This window comes from Sodiomyces alcalophilus, assembly GCF_042370955.1.
Source record: "Sodiomyces alcalophilus JCM 7366 unplaced genomic scaffold ACRALscaffold_4, whole genome shotgun sequence".
Taxonomy (NCBI): domain Eukaryota; kingdom Fungi; phylum Ascomycota; class Sordariomycetes; order Glomerellales; family Plectosphaerellaceae; genus Sodiomyces; species Sodiomyces alcalophilus.
This window is the reverse complement of record NW_027263535.1, coordinates 5,493,217-5,507,943: the sequence shown is the minus strand read 5'-3', so window position 1 is coordinate 5,507,943 and position 14,727 is coordinate 5,493,217. Positions and strand designations below refer to the sequence as shown.

The 14,727-nt window shown below is 42.0% G+C and overlaps 4 protein-coding genes across 4 annotated transcripts; 2 read left to right on the top strand and 2 right to left on the bottom strand.

Moving 5' to 3' along the window:
• Positions 1 to 7,937: 7,937 nt before the first annotated feature.
• ACRALDRAFT_1050228 (uncharacterized protein) lies at positions 7,938 to 11,117 on the bottom strand. The gene has a single exon (XM_071015630.1). The coding sequence runs from the start codon at positions 10,691 to 10,693 to the stop codon at positions 8,252 to 8,254; it is 2,442 nt and encodes an 813-aa protein (XP_070875541.1). The 5' UTR covers positions 10,694 to 11,117; the 3' UTR covers positions 7,938 to 8,251.
• On the bottom strand, positions 11,094 to 12,313 carry ACRALDRAFT_2035480 (uncharacterized protein). Its single transcript, XM_071020778.1, has one exon. It carries the CDS (start codon positions 11,745 to 11,747, stop codon positions 11,520 to 11,522), a length of 228 nt encoding a protein of 75 aa, XP_070875540.1. The 5' UTR covers positions 11,748 to 12,313; the 3' UTR covers positions 11,094 to 11,519.
• A 90-nt stretch (positions 12,314 to 12,403) lies between these two features.
• Positions 12,404 to 14,191, top strand: ACRALDRAFT_1093605 (uncharacterized protein; the record flags this gene model as incomplete). Its single annotated transcript, XM_071019683.1, has 7 exons — positions 12,404 to 12,421; positions 12,460 to 12,576; positions 12,693 to 12,726; positions 12,826 to 13,063; positions 13,258 to 13,371; positions 13,440 to 13,538; positions 13,578 to 14,191. 7 exons carry the CDS (start codon positions 12,404 to 12,406, stop codon positions 13,588 to 13,590), a joined length of 633 nt encoding a protein of 210 aa, XP_070875538.1. The 3' UTR covers positions 13,591 to 14,191.
• On the top strand, positions 13,632 to 13,873 carry ACRALDRAFT_1063563 (uncharacterized protein; the record flags this gene model as incomplete). Its single annotated transcript, XM_071016818.1, has 1 exon — positions 13,632 to 13,873. A coding segment is annotated over one exon (242 nt), but the record flags the coding sequence as incomplete, so codon positions are not given.
• Positions 14,192 to 14,727: the final 536 nt, after the last annotated feature.

Here is a 14,727-nt window from a genome sequence, read left to right as displayed (position 1 = left end):
GCATATTCAGATAGCCGCTTAGATATAATAATAGCGAGTTGGATATGCCCCCGGGGGTATATTCAGATAGCCGCTTAGATATAATAATAGCGAGTTAGATATACCCCCGGGGGCATATTCCGATAACCGCTTAGATATGCCCCCGGGGGCATATTCAGATAGCCGCTTAGATATAATAATAGCGAGTTGGATATACCCCCGGGGGCATATTCCGATAACCGCTTGGATATGCCCCCGGGGGCATATTCAGATAGCCGCTTAGATATGCCCCCAGGGGCATATTCAGATAGCCGCTTAGATATACCCCCGGGGGCATATTCAGATAGCCGCTTAGATATGCCCCCGGGGGCATATTTAGATAGCCGCTTAGATATAATTATAATAGCGAGTTAGATCTACCCCCGGGGGCATATTTTAGATAGCTATTTAATAGTAATTCTATATATATAAATTAGTACTTATATATATTTAATATATATCTTCTAAGCGTAATATTACTTTTAAGATATATAGCCTAGAAAGAAGACCGAGAAAGAAGAATATAAAAAGAAATATATTTAAAAAGGCTATATACTAAGTTTATAATCTGCAGCCCAGCCCTAGAGGGTGCCGGTGGCTTTTCTAAGCCTGGCCCTAACCTAATACCTCGTGTACGGAAACAGGGCACTAATCCAGACTATCGTACGGGGATTATCGCTAATTATCTAAATTTACGGCACTAGTAGCGGAAAGAGCTTATCTTTTATACTCCCTGCCTATTCTTTATACGATAGTGTTACTATTATTATTATACCCTTTCTTACACTCTAAGACGATATTCTCTAAAGATACCGTATACTGCTAATCGAGGCGTGTATCTAGGCAGATCAGGATATATAAGCAACCCGACTTATACTTATTACTCCTAAAAAGGCAGTAACTCAGGGCTTTCGCTTATTTCTTAATAGGCTTATCGTATAATAGTAACTAGATAGGCTTATTTTTAATAAGTGCTATATGGTCCTGGATAGCTTATATATATTTAGACTATAGCTCTGTATAATCGGGTCTTTCCTATATTCTATCGGCGTATAGCTTATATTCCTTATAGCCACACTTACTCTAAGAGATAAGGCCGAGTTTATTATAACTCTATACCTAAAGGAGTAGACCCTGACTATCGTACAAGATATAATAACACATAAAAATATTAAGTATATAGTACTCGAGGTTCCGATATTCGAGGAAGAGACTAACACCGTATAGAAACTCGTAACTTAATAACGTTATACTAGACTTATTATATACTATATAACGATTCGGCGCGCCGAAGAGCTAGTATCCCTTCTCCGATATAGTCTTTACTATAATAAGGTTACTAACTCGAATACCGCGAAGTCCGCTATTATATAAGACTGGATCCGCGATAGCGGGGTTATTATAGCTATAAACGTATTTAGCGCCGGGATAGATATCCTAGACGTACGACACGTTATTTATCTCGGCCTGCCTTATTCTTTACGAGACTTCGTATAAGAGAGTGGGCGCGCAGGCCGGGATTCTAAGCCTACTATATTAATAATTATGTTTATAAAAATAATAAAGCTCTAGAAAATATAAGAGGTTAGCTAGGTAAGTCCTAATAATAAAGATATCCTAGACTTCGTATAAGATTTAGTAACCTACCGACGGATAGTCCTGGATCGTGTAATAGATAGCCGGATAGACTGTGTTTTGTGCGAGGAAGGCGAGGAGCGCTATAACCTTTACGATAATAGCTTAGTCACTTTATACGGAACCTTATCGGACTTTTTAATGCTATAAATAATATAATAGCCATTACGCCCTATAATCGACTATATAACTATTATATAATATTAAAGGCAGTTACACTAAGCCTAATAACGGTAGCTTACTCGAAGCCGTATAATAAGTAAAGACACTACCTAACTTCGAGAATATTTTATCCGCTTTTACTAAGGTTGCTTAGTCTGCCTTAGCTTAAAGGTATAAGATATATATCGCCCTTTTAGCTAGTAGTGTACAGAGTTAATAGACACCGTACGAAATCAGATCCGCTAAGAGAGGATAAGGCTAATATAAGAGATTCGGGATCTTAGTAAGCCGTACGACTATACGGGTTGCTTTATTTACTGGGTACTAGAGAGTATATATCCACGCTGGATAGCAGTGGACTTAGATAGTGGCTTATTTAAAATAGTGTAGATAAGGATATACTTATACGAAGGCGTGATAGAGTGGGTAATCGCTATCTCCTTTGCGTTTAGATTCGGCGATAATACTTTAAGTAAGGCTAAGGAACTTATATAGGATTAGGGAGTATAGGTAAGTGATATAGTTACGCGATAAGACTTACTAAAAGTACGAGTCCGGTAGGGTACTATAGAGATAAACGGGCTATACGTGTTATTTTTTTTTACTTATTATTTACTAAAGGAATTTTTAAAGGATAAAGAGGAGTAAAGTAAATAGTTTATATAATATTAGTTAATACGTTATAAAATATCTTATTTATTCTTTACTAACTCTACTATATTCTAGTTATTCTATACGTGAATATTATATCCTTTTATAGATATATTATCTTATTTATTCTTTAATAACTCTATAATAGTCTAGTTATTCCGTATATAAATATTATATCCTTCTATAAACATATTATCTTATTTATTCCTTAATAACTCTATAATATTCTAGTTATTCCGTACGTATATAAACATTATATCCTTCTATAGACATAGCATCTTATTTATTCTTTAATAACTCTATAATATTCTAATCATTCCGTACATACATGAACATTATATCCTTCTATAGACATAGTATCTTATTTATTCTTTAATAACTCTATAATATTCTAGTTATTCCGTATATAAATATTATATCCTTCTATAGATATATTATCTTATTTATTCTTTAATAACTCTATAATATTCTAGTCATTCCGTATATAAATATTATATCCTTCTATAGATATCTTATCTTATTTATTCTTTAATAACTTTATAATATTCTAGTTATTCCGTATATAAACATTATATCCTTCTATAGACATATTATTTGTTTTTACGTATCTTCGTAATACGCGCCTTCCGTATTCCTTCCTTCCCTAAATAGATCCATTATATTCTATTAGCTCTTTCCTAAATATATAATAAATCATCGAAAATATTTCGCCTTTTCTTTTTTTCCTCTTACTCTATTACTCTTTTTCCTTTTCTTCCTCTTCTATACTAATAACTACTATAATAACCACCACCACCACCACCACTATAACCACTAATAGTAATAGCAGCTATAGCGTACGTTTTCCTCCCCTAAATTAAATACTTACCGTATAATACTAACTTTACTAACTTTCTTTTTTTCCTTAGGAATAATAATATTAATAATAATATAGAGATAGTTCTATAGAACCCGGGCGGTAATGCCGAGGAGGAGCGCCCTAATAACCTTAGACTGATTCGTGGTGTCCGTAGCGAGCCTCGCCTAACTTAGGTTAACGTATAAGGTTAATAGTTAGTAAGGTTTATCTATAATAACCTTCAGCGTGCGGTGCTTACACTACCTAGCCGTCCTATAATCTTTATCACTAGACGCTGCTAGGTTAGGCAGATTATAAGTATAAGGGACTCGTACGTTAATACCTGGCTTATCCAGAGTCGTGGTGCTAGCGTATAAGAGCCCTATACACCTTACCGACATAAGATAAGCAGGGACGTTATAGGGTATACCTATCCCTTTCCGGTCTGCTTTCGCTTACCGGGTCACTTTAGTAGCTACTACGGTAATTATAAATAGCCGGACAGCGCTACTAAGTGTGATATACTAGATACCACTAATAACGTATAAAGAGGTGGGAATACTAGAGGCCTGCCTGCTCTAGGTAATAATATAGATAATCCTATTAATATTAATAAGGATAAGGGTACAGCCCTTAACCCTATCACCCTCTAAACCAAAAAATAACTAAAAAAACAAAAAAAAACAAAAAAAACAAAAAAAATATAAAAAAATAAAAACATAAAAAAAAGTAAGTTATTTTTTTTTCTTTTTTATTTTTTTTTTATTTAGAAAAGCTAGACTTTGATTTTATACGAGTAGATAGACCTATAAAGTATATTATTAAGTGATAATATATAAAGGTATTAGTCTAGAAGTCTAGACTAATATAGGATAATATTAGGCACCTTCTCGTAGTATCCTGCGTAAGTAACTATCTTTAGGTAGTAAAACTAAGACCTAATTATAAATAAATAAAATAAATATCTAAAACCTTCGTATAATATCTAGTCTTAATAATATATAAAGTTAGAGATATTTATTAATAAAATAAAATAAATATAGGGAACCTAGACCGATATATATAATGCTTATACGGAGAGCAGGTATATCTAAATGTATATAGTGTAGTATAAGATTTCTAGCTAATAACACTATACTATCGATATAAGAACCTTTATACGATATCTAGTCTTGATAATATATGAAGTTCGAGATGTCTGTTAATAAAATAAAATAAATATAGGGAACCTAGACCGATATATATAATGCTTATACGGAGAGCAGGTATATCTAAATATATATAGTCCGGTATAAGATTTCTAGCTAATAGCACAACGCTATAGACATAACCATTAAAGATAAAGTCGTATATACTGCCTAGAGTAGAAATACGAATAATATATTAAGGGTAGCTTATACGAACCTTATTTTTGACTATATATAATGTCTTAATTCAGCGATTCGAATAATGTACTTTTTATTTGGTTTTAACACGAGAATGTCAACGACTTTTACTCGGAAAGATTTTAACGAAGTCTACCCTATACCGTACGATTATGGCCCGTGCACCCCTTACAAAAGCAACGGATTCTACTACAATCCATCGGATACTAGAGGATAGGGTAGCTCGTATAAACCTTATTTTTAACTATATATAATATCTTAATTTAGCGATTCGAATAATATACTTTTTATTTAGTTTTAACATAAGAATATTAACGACTTCTACTCGGAAAGATTTTAACAAAGTCTACCCTATACCGTACGATTATAGCCCGTGCACCCCTTATAAAAGCAACGGATTCTACTATAATCTATCGGATACTAGAGGATAGGGTATGCCTATCCCTTTCCGGTCTGCTTTTATTTACCGGGTCACTTTAGTGGCTGCTACGGTAATTATAAATAGCCGGACGGCGCTACTAAGTATAATATACTAGATACTATTAATAACGTATAAAGAGGTGGGAATACTAGAGGCCTACCTACTCTAGGTGATAATATAGATAATCCTATTAATATTAATAAGGATAAGGGTATAGCCCTTAACCCTATCACCCTCTAAACTAAAAAATAACTAAAAAAACAAAAAAAAACAAAAAAAAACAAAAAAAAAACAAAAAAAATATAAAAAAACAAAAACACAAAAAAAAAGTAAGTTATTTTTTTTTTCTTTTTTATTTTTTTTATTATTTAGAAAAGCTAGACTTTGATTTCGTATAAGTAGATAGACCTATAAAGTATATTATTAAGTGATAATATATAGAGGTATTAGTCTAGAAGTCTAGACTAATATAGGATAATATTAGGCACCTTCTCGTAATATCCTGCGTAAGTAACTATCTTTGGGTAGTGAAACTAAGACCTAATTATAAATAAATAAAATAAATATCTAGAACCTTCGTACAATATCTAGTCTTAATAATATATAAAGTTAGAGATGTCTGTTAATAAAATAAAATGAATATAGGGAACCTAGACCGATGCATATAATGCTTATACGGAGAGCAGGTATATCTAAATGTATATAGTATAGTATAAGATTTCCAGCTAATAATACTATACTATCGATATAAGAACCTTTATACGATATCCAGTCTTAATAATATATAAAGTTCAAGATATCTGTTAATAAAATAAAATAAATATAGGGAACCTAGACCGATGCATATAATACTTATACGGAGAGCAGGTATATCTAAATATATATAGTCCGGTATAAGATTTCTAGCTAATAGCACGACGCCATAGACATAACCATCAAAGACAAAGTCGTATATACTGCCTGGAGTAGAAATACGAATAATATATTAAGGGTAGCTTATACGAACCTTATTTTTAACTATATATAATGTCTTAATTTAGCGATTCGAATAATATACTTTTTATTTGGTTTTAACACGAGAATATTAACGACTTCTACTCGGAAAGATTTTAACAAAGTCTACCCTATACCGTACGATTATGGCCCGTGCACCCCTTACAAAAGCAACGGATTCTACTATAATCCATCGGATACTAGAGGATAGGGAACCTAGACCGATATATATAATACTTATACGGAGAGCAGGTATATCTAAATATATATAGTATAGTATAAGATTTCTAGCTAATAATACTATACTATCGATATAAGAACCTTTATATAATATCCAGTCTTAATAATATATAAAGTTTAAGATATCTGTTAATAAAATGAAATGAATATAGGGAACCTAGACCGATATATATAATGCTTGTACGGAGAGCAGGTATATCTAAATATATATAGTCCGGTATAAGATTTCCAGCTAATAGCACGACGCTATAGATATAACCATTAAAGACAAAGTCGTATATACTGCCTAGAGTAGAAATACGAATAATATATTAAGGGTAGCTTGTATAAACCTTATTTTTAACTATATATAATGTCTTAATTCAGCGATTCGAATAATATACTTTTTATTTAGTTTTAACACAAGAATGTCAACGACTTCTACTCGGAAAGATTTTAACGAAGTCTACCCTATACCGTACGATTATAGCCCGTGCACCCCTTACAAAAGCAACGGATTCTACTACAATCCATCGGATACTAGAGGATAGGGTCTTGTGCTAGCCCCGGATCCAGGAAGAAATCCTAGAAGTCAGCTCTTTTATATATATAATATAATATAAATACGCGTTTTGCGTAATAAGCAGTAATCCTACGGATCTACGAATTCAAGAGCTATTTACTTGATATTCCTCTCTTTCGCGCGTACAGCCTACTACTCGTAGCCTAGTTTATTAAGATATATTAATATATCTTATATTATATAGCATCGGGTTTATATTTTATAAAGGAAAATTCAGTTCTATAATATATATTAAAGACTATAATAGGGCTTATTAGTAGTATTATTATCTTTATAAAGGTTTAAATATAAAGTCTACTAATAAGATCTATCTATTAAAAAAGGTCTTAAAGAGTCTATTTTAATATATATAATAGTCGCTATAATATTATCTATACTATAACATAGCTTAAAATCGAATAAATAACATTTATAAGATACTACTCGGTATTATAAATTTGTATAGTATTCTCTTTATTATATATAACTTTATCTAGAGTATATAACGATATATTATAGAAAAAGACTAGCGCTATTTTAGCGCCTTAACTATGATATAACTTATATAGAATTTGTATTAAAATCTTAATAATAGGTGTAGATTATTAAATACAGTCTAATAACTAGTTATTTAAGAGACTAACTAGAAGACTTAGATATTTTAATACTTGGTATATAAACATAGTGCTTTAGTAAGGCAATAATAAAGTTACGAACCTCCTAAGCACTATACCTATTTTATATATATATAGATATATATCTTAAGAAGGAAAATCCAGCGATTACTTTTAGTAATAAATTAACGCGTTTACACTACCTCTAATATAGTTAATCTATCTATCTTATCCTTATTATCTAATACTCCTTACTAATATACTAACTCTGCCCTAAAACTTAATAAAAAGACTCGGAGTTATAATCCTATAAGTACTATTTATAATATAGATATATGATTTATATAGGGGAGATAGTATTTAGGGAGCCTAGCGACTTTACTATACCCTATTAAAAAGCAACTATTATAAGCCGAATATTAAAGTGTCTAGGTCTTTTAGTTAGTCTCTTATTTAATAATTCTATATCCGCTATAAGTGATTTTATCGTGTCTCGTTCTATAGTCTATAAATCAGATACACCGTGTATCCTTACCGTGTATCCTTACCGTGTTCCGAGTAGTATAGCAGCGTTATCAGAGTACCTTTGACCGTTAGATGAATCACCCTAAACGCCATATATGCCCGTGATCGCAAAGAGCTAGAGAGACCCATTTACAATAAGTGAAGCCCGGCACCCAAGCTACAAACCGACCTTTGTCAAAACCCAACCTTAGTCGTCTGTCTATCGTTAACCCTCTAGCGCTAGGCATCTCACTTCGCCTTTAGCCTAAACAGGGTGCCTTTCCTACGTACACTGCTCTCGCCTTCCCCCTGGTGTCTGCTGGCTGATGACGATTCCGTCTGGCCTCCCCTCGCCTCCCTGTCGAGCTCTGCATGCACCTTGTCGCGGCGCTCCCGACGACGTGTCTCGATCGTGTCCTGGTCGAGGTGGTTGAATCCGTTCCGCCGTTTGAAACACGCCTCTAGCACCGCGTTGGCATCGAGAAGCCGTCGAGGGAGCGCCTGTACAACGCCGAACATTTCCATCGGATCCTTCACCGCCTTGATCTCCGCCTCGCCCAGCTTGAAGATGGTCAATGCCACCCGGAACAGCGTCTTGGAACCCTCGAGGAAGAACACGTCCCACACGCGGAGTGTCGTTTCGATCGGCAGCGTGCCGATAAAGCAGCTCATAAACCACGCAGTCATGCAGAGAGTGATGGGCGGGAGGCGATCGGTCGACTTGGTCGGCATATGCCTGCGTCGCGATTTCACTATCCGTAGCGAGCTGGCCGACGGCGTGGGTCGCGGCGCGTTCGGGTCGCCGTCCATGTCGTCTCCAATCTTAGACCAGACCGCCGGCATGGTCTCCCGTATCGTGCTCATCAGGACCCCCAAGTCGACCCGTGAACCCTCTAGACTCGTCTCGTGCGTTCCCGGCAGGTAGACCCGCGTGATCACGTTGAGGAGCCAAAATGACTGCTCCTCCGTCTCCATGAACAGCAGAAGGAGCCCTGCTAAGAAATTGAGGCTCTGGCAGTATCCGATCCGCGGGTTGTAAATGGCAAAGGCGCGCAGCACGCGTCGTAAGGACGATATCATCCTGGGCTCCGACTCGACAGTCTCGCCATGCTCCGTGTTGGGCCCCGAAGCCGAGTTTGCCGGTTTGAAGTGGATGTTGTCGGGGAATGTCCGGTGGAGGTCACGCTCGATCGCCTCTGCATCCACCGGCGTTGCTTTTTTACGCACTAGCTCCTCGTACACTCCCGAGTGCTTTGAGAGGATCGCCGGGCCCCCCGCGTAGTAGAACCACGCAGCTCCCCTCCAGTCCGGGGGGATCCCCTTGCGGACAAACCGCTTCGTCTTGGCCGCACTTGGCGGAGGGAACCGGATAGGCCGGTCCGTCAGGAGACCGTTATCCTTGTGGAATGCTATCCACTTTCTCCGCCTCCGTGCAAGATACCGGCTGTATTTGTCGTTCCAATCATCGTACTGCTCCCGTGTGATGTACTGATTCTGTTTCCGAAACCCATATCGGTCTCTCGAGTCTGGATCTTCCGGTTCTACCGTCGAGGATGGTGCAGATGATGTCGTGGTGCTGGTGAGGTTACTCGCCTGTCGCATAGGCGGGGGTGGCGACGAACGCGACGGGGCGGGCGCTGGGCGGCGTTGAGTTTCGTGTAATGATTTCGCCGAATCCCGCTTTTCGCTCTGTCTGTCGCTTTCGGTGTCTCCTATCGCCGAGTCCGTGACGTCCGTGACGTCCGTGTCGCTGGCTCGTGGTGACGGTGTTGCGGCGGCGCTGAAGATGGTATTCGATTCGGGAACGAGGGGTAACAAGCCTGGAACGGCAAGGTTTCCTGTTCCCCTCACAGGCTCTCCGAGCAGGGACCGATCAAGGGCTTCCAGGATGCGCGTATTCCTCTTGGTCATCTCGGTTTCCCTGTTCGTGTCATCGTGATCTTCGGCGCAGGAGGAGTCATGGAAGCCCTTTTCATACATTCCCATCACGTCCTCGATACTCGGTTCCTCCGAGGGAGTGCATATTGACGCGACAGAGCTATCCCGCGTCGCGACACTACTCCTTTCCGTCATGGCCGTTCCCGGTGCACTCGATGCCGTCTGCTGTGAACGATAACTAGACCTAGATTCGTCTGCGCCCATCCAGGGAGCCATTTCACGGCCATGGTTAGATGTCGTACCGTCAATACTGGTTGTCACTGGCGGGGCTGTCCCGGTTGTTGTGGTCGTCACGCCAGTCACATGGCGGGGCTTCGACCGGCCGGCTTGGTCAACGTCACTGCAAGGTGTAGGCCGTGTCGGCGCCACCTGCGGGAATGGCATGGCCGTGGTGTTCGGTTCCTGGCGAGCGAGGGAGTATTGAGGCAGAGGCAGAGGTGAGGGCAGCCCCGGAGAGGTGTCGGAAGACGGCGCGAAGGGAGACGGGAGGTACGGTGGGTGTTGTGGATGTCTGAGGCTCGGTTTCCGTGGACGAGAAAAGTTCTGGTTCTGCGGGGAGGGCGTGGATGTCCCGGTAGAGATTCGATCCTCCGCCTCTGGGAACCTTGCTGTTCTCGCTGACAACGGAGGTTCGATGTGTGTGTGGCTGGTGGAACGAAGGCTGTCGTAAGGAGAAGCGACGGCGAGGGCGGCCTTGGACCTGGGAAAGGTGTGAGAACCCGAGCGGCCTGTAGCGTCCCAACGAGGGGACATGGGCACGGGGGGCAGCTGAGGAGGGGGTTCGTGAGAGACATGATAGCTAGTCTGAAGAGGGCCGTCGGGGAGAAGGTCGGCGGTGGCCATGTATGGCTGTATCTGTGCGTTTGGGTTTGGTCGCCAGGAAGGATGCAAATTGGGTGGGCGGTTTCCGAAGTTCTTTTGGCGGCCGACGAGGGTATGGTCTGTGTCGCCCATAGTGCCCATGACGCCGGCGTTGACGTCGTCCCAATATCGACCGAGGCTGCTGCCCACGCCCGGTGATTTCACGACAACTGGCCGAGCACCACCTCAATCAAGCGTTCCGACGACGATGATGGGCCGAGAAAGAACAACCCGCGAGGGGCTTGGAGCACCCGAAACGGGCCGGGGTGGATATCTGATTTTTTTTTCCCTTTGGGTCTGGTCTTGCTTTTTTTTCCCTCCTCTCCCCCTTTACTGTGGAACGAGGATTTCTTTGCTTTTTCCCTTTTTTCCCCTTTGTTTTTCCGCCCACTTTCACTCGATGGGTTGCTTGGGCGTTTGACTGGCGACCGTCGGAGGCCAAGAAAAATAGTAGAGTCAGATATGTGTCTCGGTCATGCAAGTCGGCATCGAATCGGGAGTGGCGATTTGGGTCTGAGTGATCATTGCGACGTGTGTACCATCGTTCAGCGTCTCTTCATTGCCCGAGCCGGACACCGCTGGGTTCTCTCGGTGAGGGATTGTTTCTGCGATTGATTGGACTTGTGCTAGAGGACGACGGGCGTGGTCTTTTGGGGTAATCTGTGTGGACAGGAGGACCAGTGGCACTGATCCGCAGGCAGCAATCGACAGCGGGCGGTCAGCAGAGGTGTGCCGTGGTGTTGGAGGGATAGTATAACCGCAAATGCCGGGACAAAGATGTCATATCAAGCGTGCCGAGGGATTCGCATTGCAATGTCGGGTCGTCCAAGGCCGTTTCTCGTTGTCTCGAGCCGCAGTATCGTCGTGCTTGTTGGTTGTGGTGAAATGGAGCAGCAGATCCTAATACGGAAGCGACGTGAAGCGATACTGTACGATGCAATAACATGTATGTATGTAAGTACCCGACGCCAGTACCTCGGGAAATTGGTGGGCAGGCTCAGGGGCGGGCGCGGCAGAACAAGCTGCTAAGAGCAATTTACCGGTAGGTAGGGGGAAACAGAGAACACTGAGAAAATGGGAGGCATGGAAGATGTCCCAAACACGAGTCGCCAACTGCGTGTTTAGGTATTGGTTTTGGATCCAGTTCGTTTGTCCTCTAGGGAGGAATTCATTCAGCTTAGGCTCACAGACAGACTCTTCTGTGTGCGGTGGAGTCGTGGAGTATGTACTTCGTGCGTGTAGGTGGGCTTCGCAACCAGGTCGATCCGTCTGGCTCCCGCACCGCACCAATACAGCTTGTGCTCAGGCCTCCGCACGGGTCTGTACCAAGTACATAAATTGCAAGCGGCGTCGTGAAAAAAAGAGGATTTCTGGTCCAAGCCGGTCAGCCGATGCGTGTCGGAATGCAATAATATCAAGGCAAGTTTTATTCGGAGGAACGAAGAAGGATGCCTTCGGGTTTAGTGTGGCGGACAACGGATGGCAATAGGCAGAACAGGCCTGGCACGATATTATGTATGTATCTATCAATTTGGTCTGTGGCCATCGGTAACCCGACAAGGGGAAAATTAGAAACGGTGAAAGACGGAATAATAAAGGAGTATGTACATCCACGCGGATGTAACCGAGTCTCTGTTTTTCTGCCTTCATTCGACAAGTTGGAGTGCAAACAAAGTACCTACTGCTACAAGGCACTGCTGTTGAAGGCTCCTGTTAATTATTGCACGAAACAAACGTCGATCAGGAACGGAAATGATGAGGTCACTGCTACGCCAGTGGCATTTCCGTGCATTCCCTACCTTCGTACCTACACTACGAACGAAATACCTAGGCATAATAAAAACAAATTAGTAACGTCGATCCCGTTTTCCTTCATTTGTGTACACTACAGCGGACACTACACTACTGCGAATCAATGCTCAAAAGTCCAACGTGTTACCTAGGCACCTCAATGCTAATACCAGACCTTTACTCTACTTCGTATACGAAGCGTGTTATAACTGCGAATTTCTCCGTTATTCCAGAAACCGGGAAAGAGCAGCCCGTAATGTATTATGGTACTGGCAAGTTGCAACCCGCAACCCACTGTCCCCACTTTTTCAGGCACCCGACCTACCCGGTGCTAGCTCCACTACGGGTTGAGTACAACGTACAAGTTATAGCGATCCATCGACGAACCCTGCACGGCCATGCGCCCAAGTTAAACCAAATTGGCATCAAGTCGCTTATCGTCGCGAAGGCAATCACCGTCCGAATACCTATGTGTATATATTCCATGGTAAGAGAATTTCAAGCGTTATCTGATTTTAGGTGCGTTGTATTCTTAACGATTTGCGTTACGTTGTAAGTACGTTATATTATCGGAATTCCTAATCGGGTTTAACTCGGCTATAAGCGGACACGGTTGGCGGCGGACCGTTACTTGGTTTATAATGCGACAACTCGTTTGCCTGCAGCATACGAAGTACGAAGGATTCGTATTACGAATGTGTCCAGTCGGTTCACTTCGAAGGGCTCGCCGAACGACCAGAGTACGCACACCGAACATATATTGACTCTGTACCTACTCGGTACACACAAGAACCGCCGCTGTTTTTTCATCGCCTACCTATACTTTCCTGTGCATGTCCTTTACCAGCCGTCAGGTCGCTTTCAACTGGGTGTCTCCTCGTGTTTCGTCGCGCGCCGACCGACCATGTATATGCGGGAAGAAACATAGGAACAGAAAAACAAAATGGTGAAAAGAAAATATAATCGCGGGGACCATATAGACTAGGGACTTTGTTTGACCGACATCGTTCGCCGCTCTTTATATGCTTCCGTTGCGTTTATGTTTTGGCATTTCATCAAAAATGACAATGCCAACAATCAACTCACATTTTCATTCTACACTTGCACCCCTTTCACCCATTCAGGGCATCTGTCAGTGATATCTGATTGCTCCAATATTACATCCCCTCGCAATAAGCCGTCACTACACGTACTACTCTGGACATGGCCAACACCTCATCTCACCATCAACAAAGCTGCGAACGCAACACCATCGCCGTTCTTGTGGCCGAGGCACACACAGTTAGCTTCAAGTCAGCGGATCCTTCGGTTACGGAAATACAATCTCCCGCTATCGCCCATCATGGAACGGTGGGAGGACGTGGGAATGGTTTCAAGTCCATCACCCTTTGGAATCTGAACGAATTCCAACTACACTAGTCAAGCGGCTAGGGGCAAGTTGGAACGCGCGAAAGGACAAGGAATACGAATACATGGGGAAGGGGAGGAAGGGGGAGGGTCCGGGGAGAGAGCCTGGATGCAAACCTGCGAGTTTGTTGTTGTACTCCTTCGAGGGGGTACATCCTATAGGTACAACGTACACCTGCGACGGCCGGAAAAGGGGGTTTCCTGGGGGTGCAATTGGGGAGATACTGAGTAATACACTACAACGTACATACGTTGTACCAAAAAAAACTCGGAGACACGATCGAGGTCGCAAAAGTGGCGGGGGGTTCGAGCTCCCATGCTCGACCACTCACATGGACCAATCCGGTTGCTGCTTGGGTTTCTTCTAGCTTCCGCCGCTCAGATGCGACGCCGGGCCGCTGACTTCTTAGCTCTGGAAGATCTCACACCACCACACTCCCTCCTCTATCGTCTCACCCAGCCAGATGCGCCGTCACGTTCTGATCCCATTTGACTGACGCAATCAAGCACCATGCGCCGCCACATTTATCCACCGCGGGCTGCGTTAGGGATTTACCCTACCTCCCATGGCATTCACTAACACGCCCGCCTATCTGGCATCTCTGTCCCAGAGGAAGCCCCAGAGCTCTCGTCTTGGTACCGGCTACCCTTTAGCCTCCTATCTCTCCCACCCTCCATTACCTCCCCTCCCCCAAAGGTCGATGGACCGGGTCCCTCCCCCCCCCCCC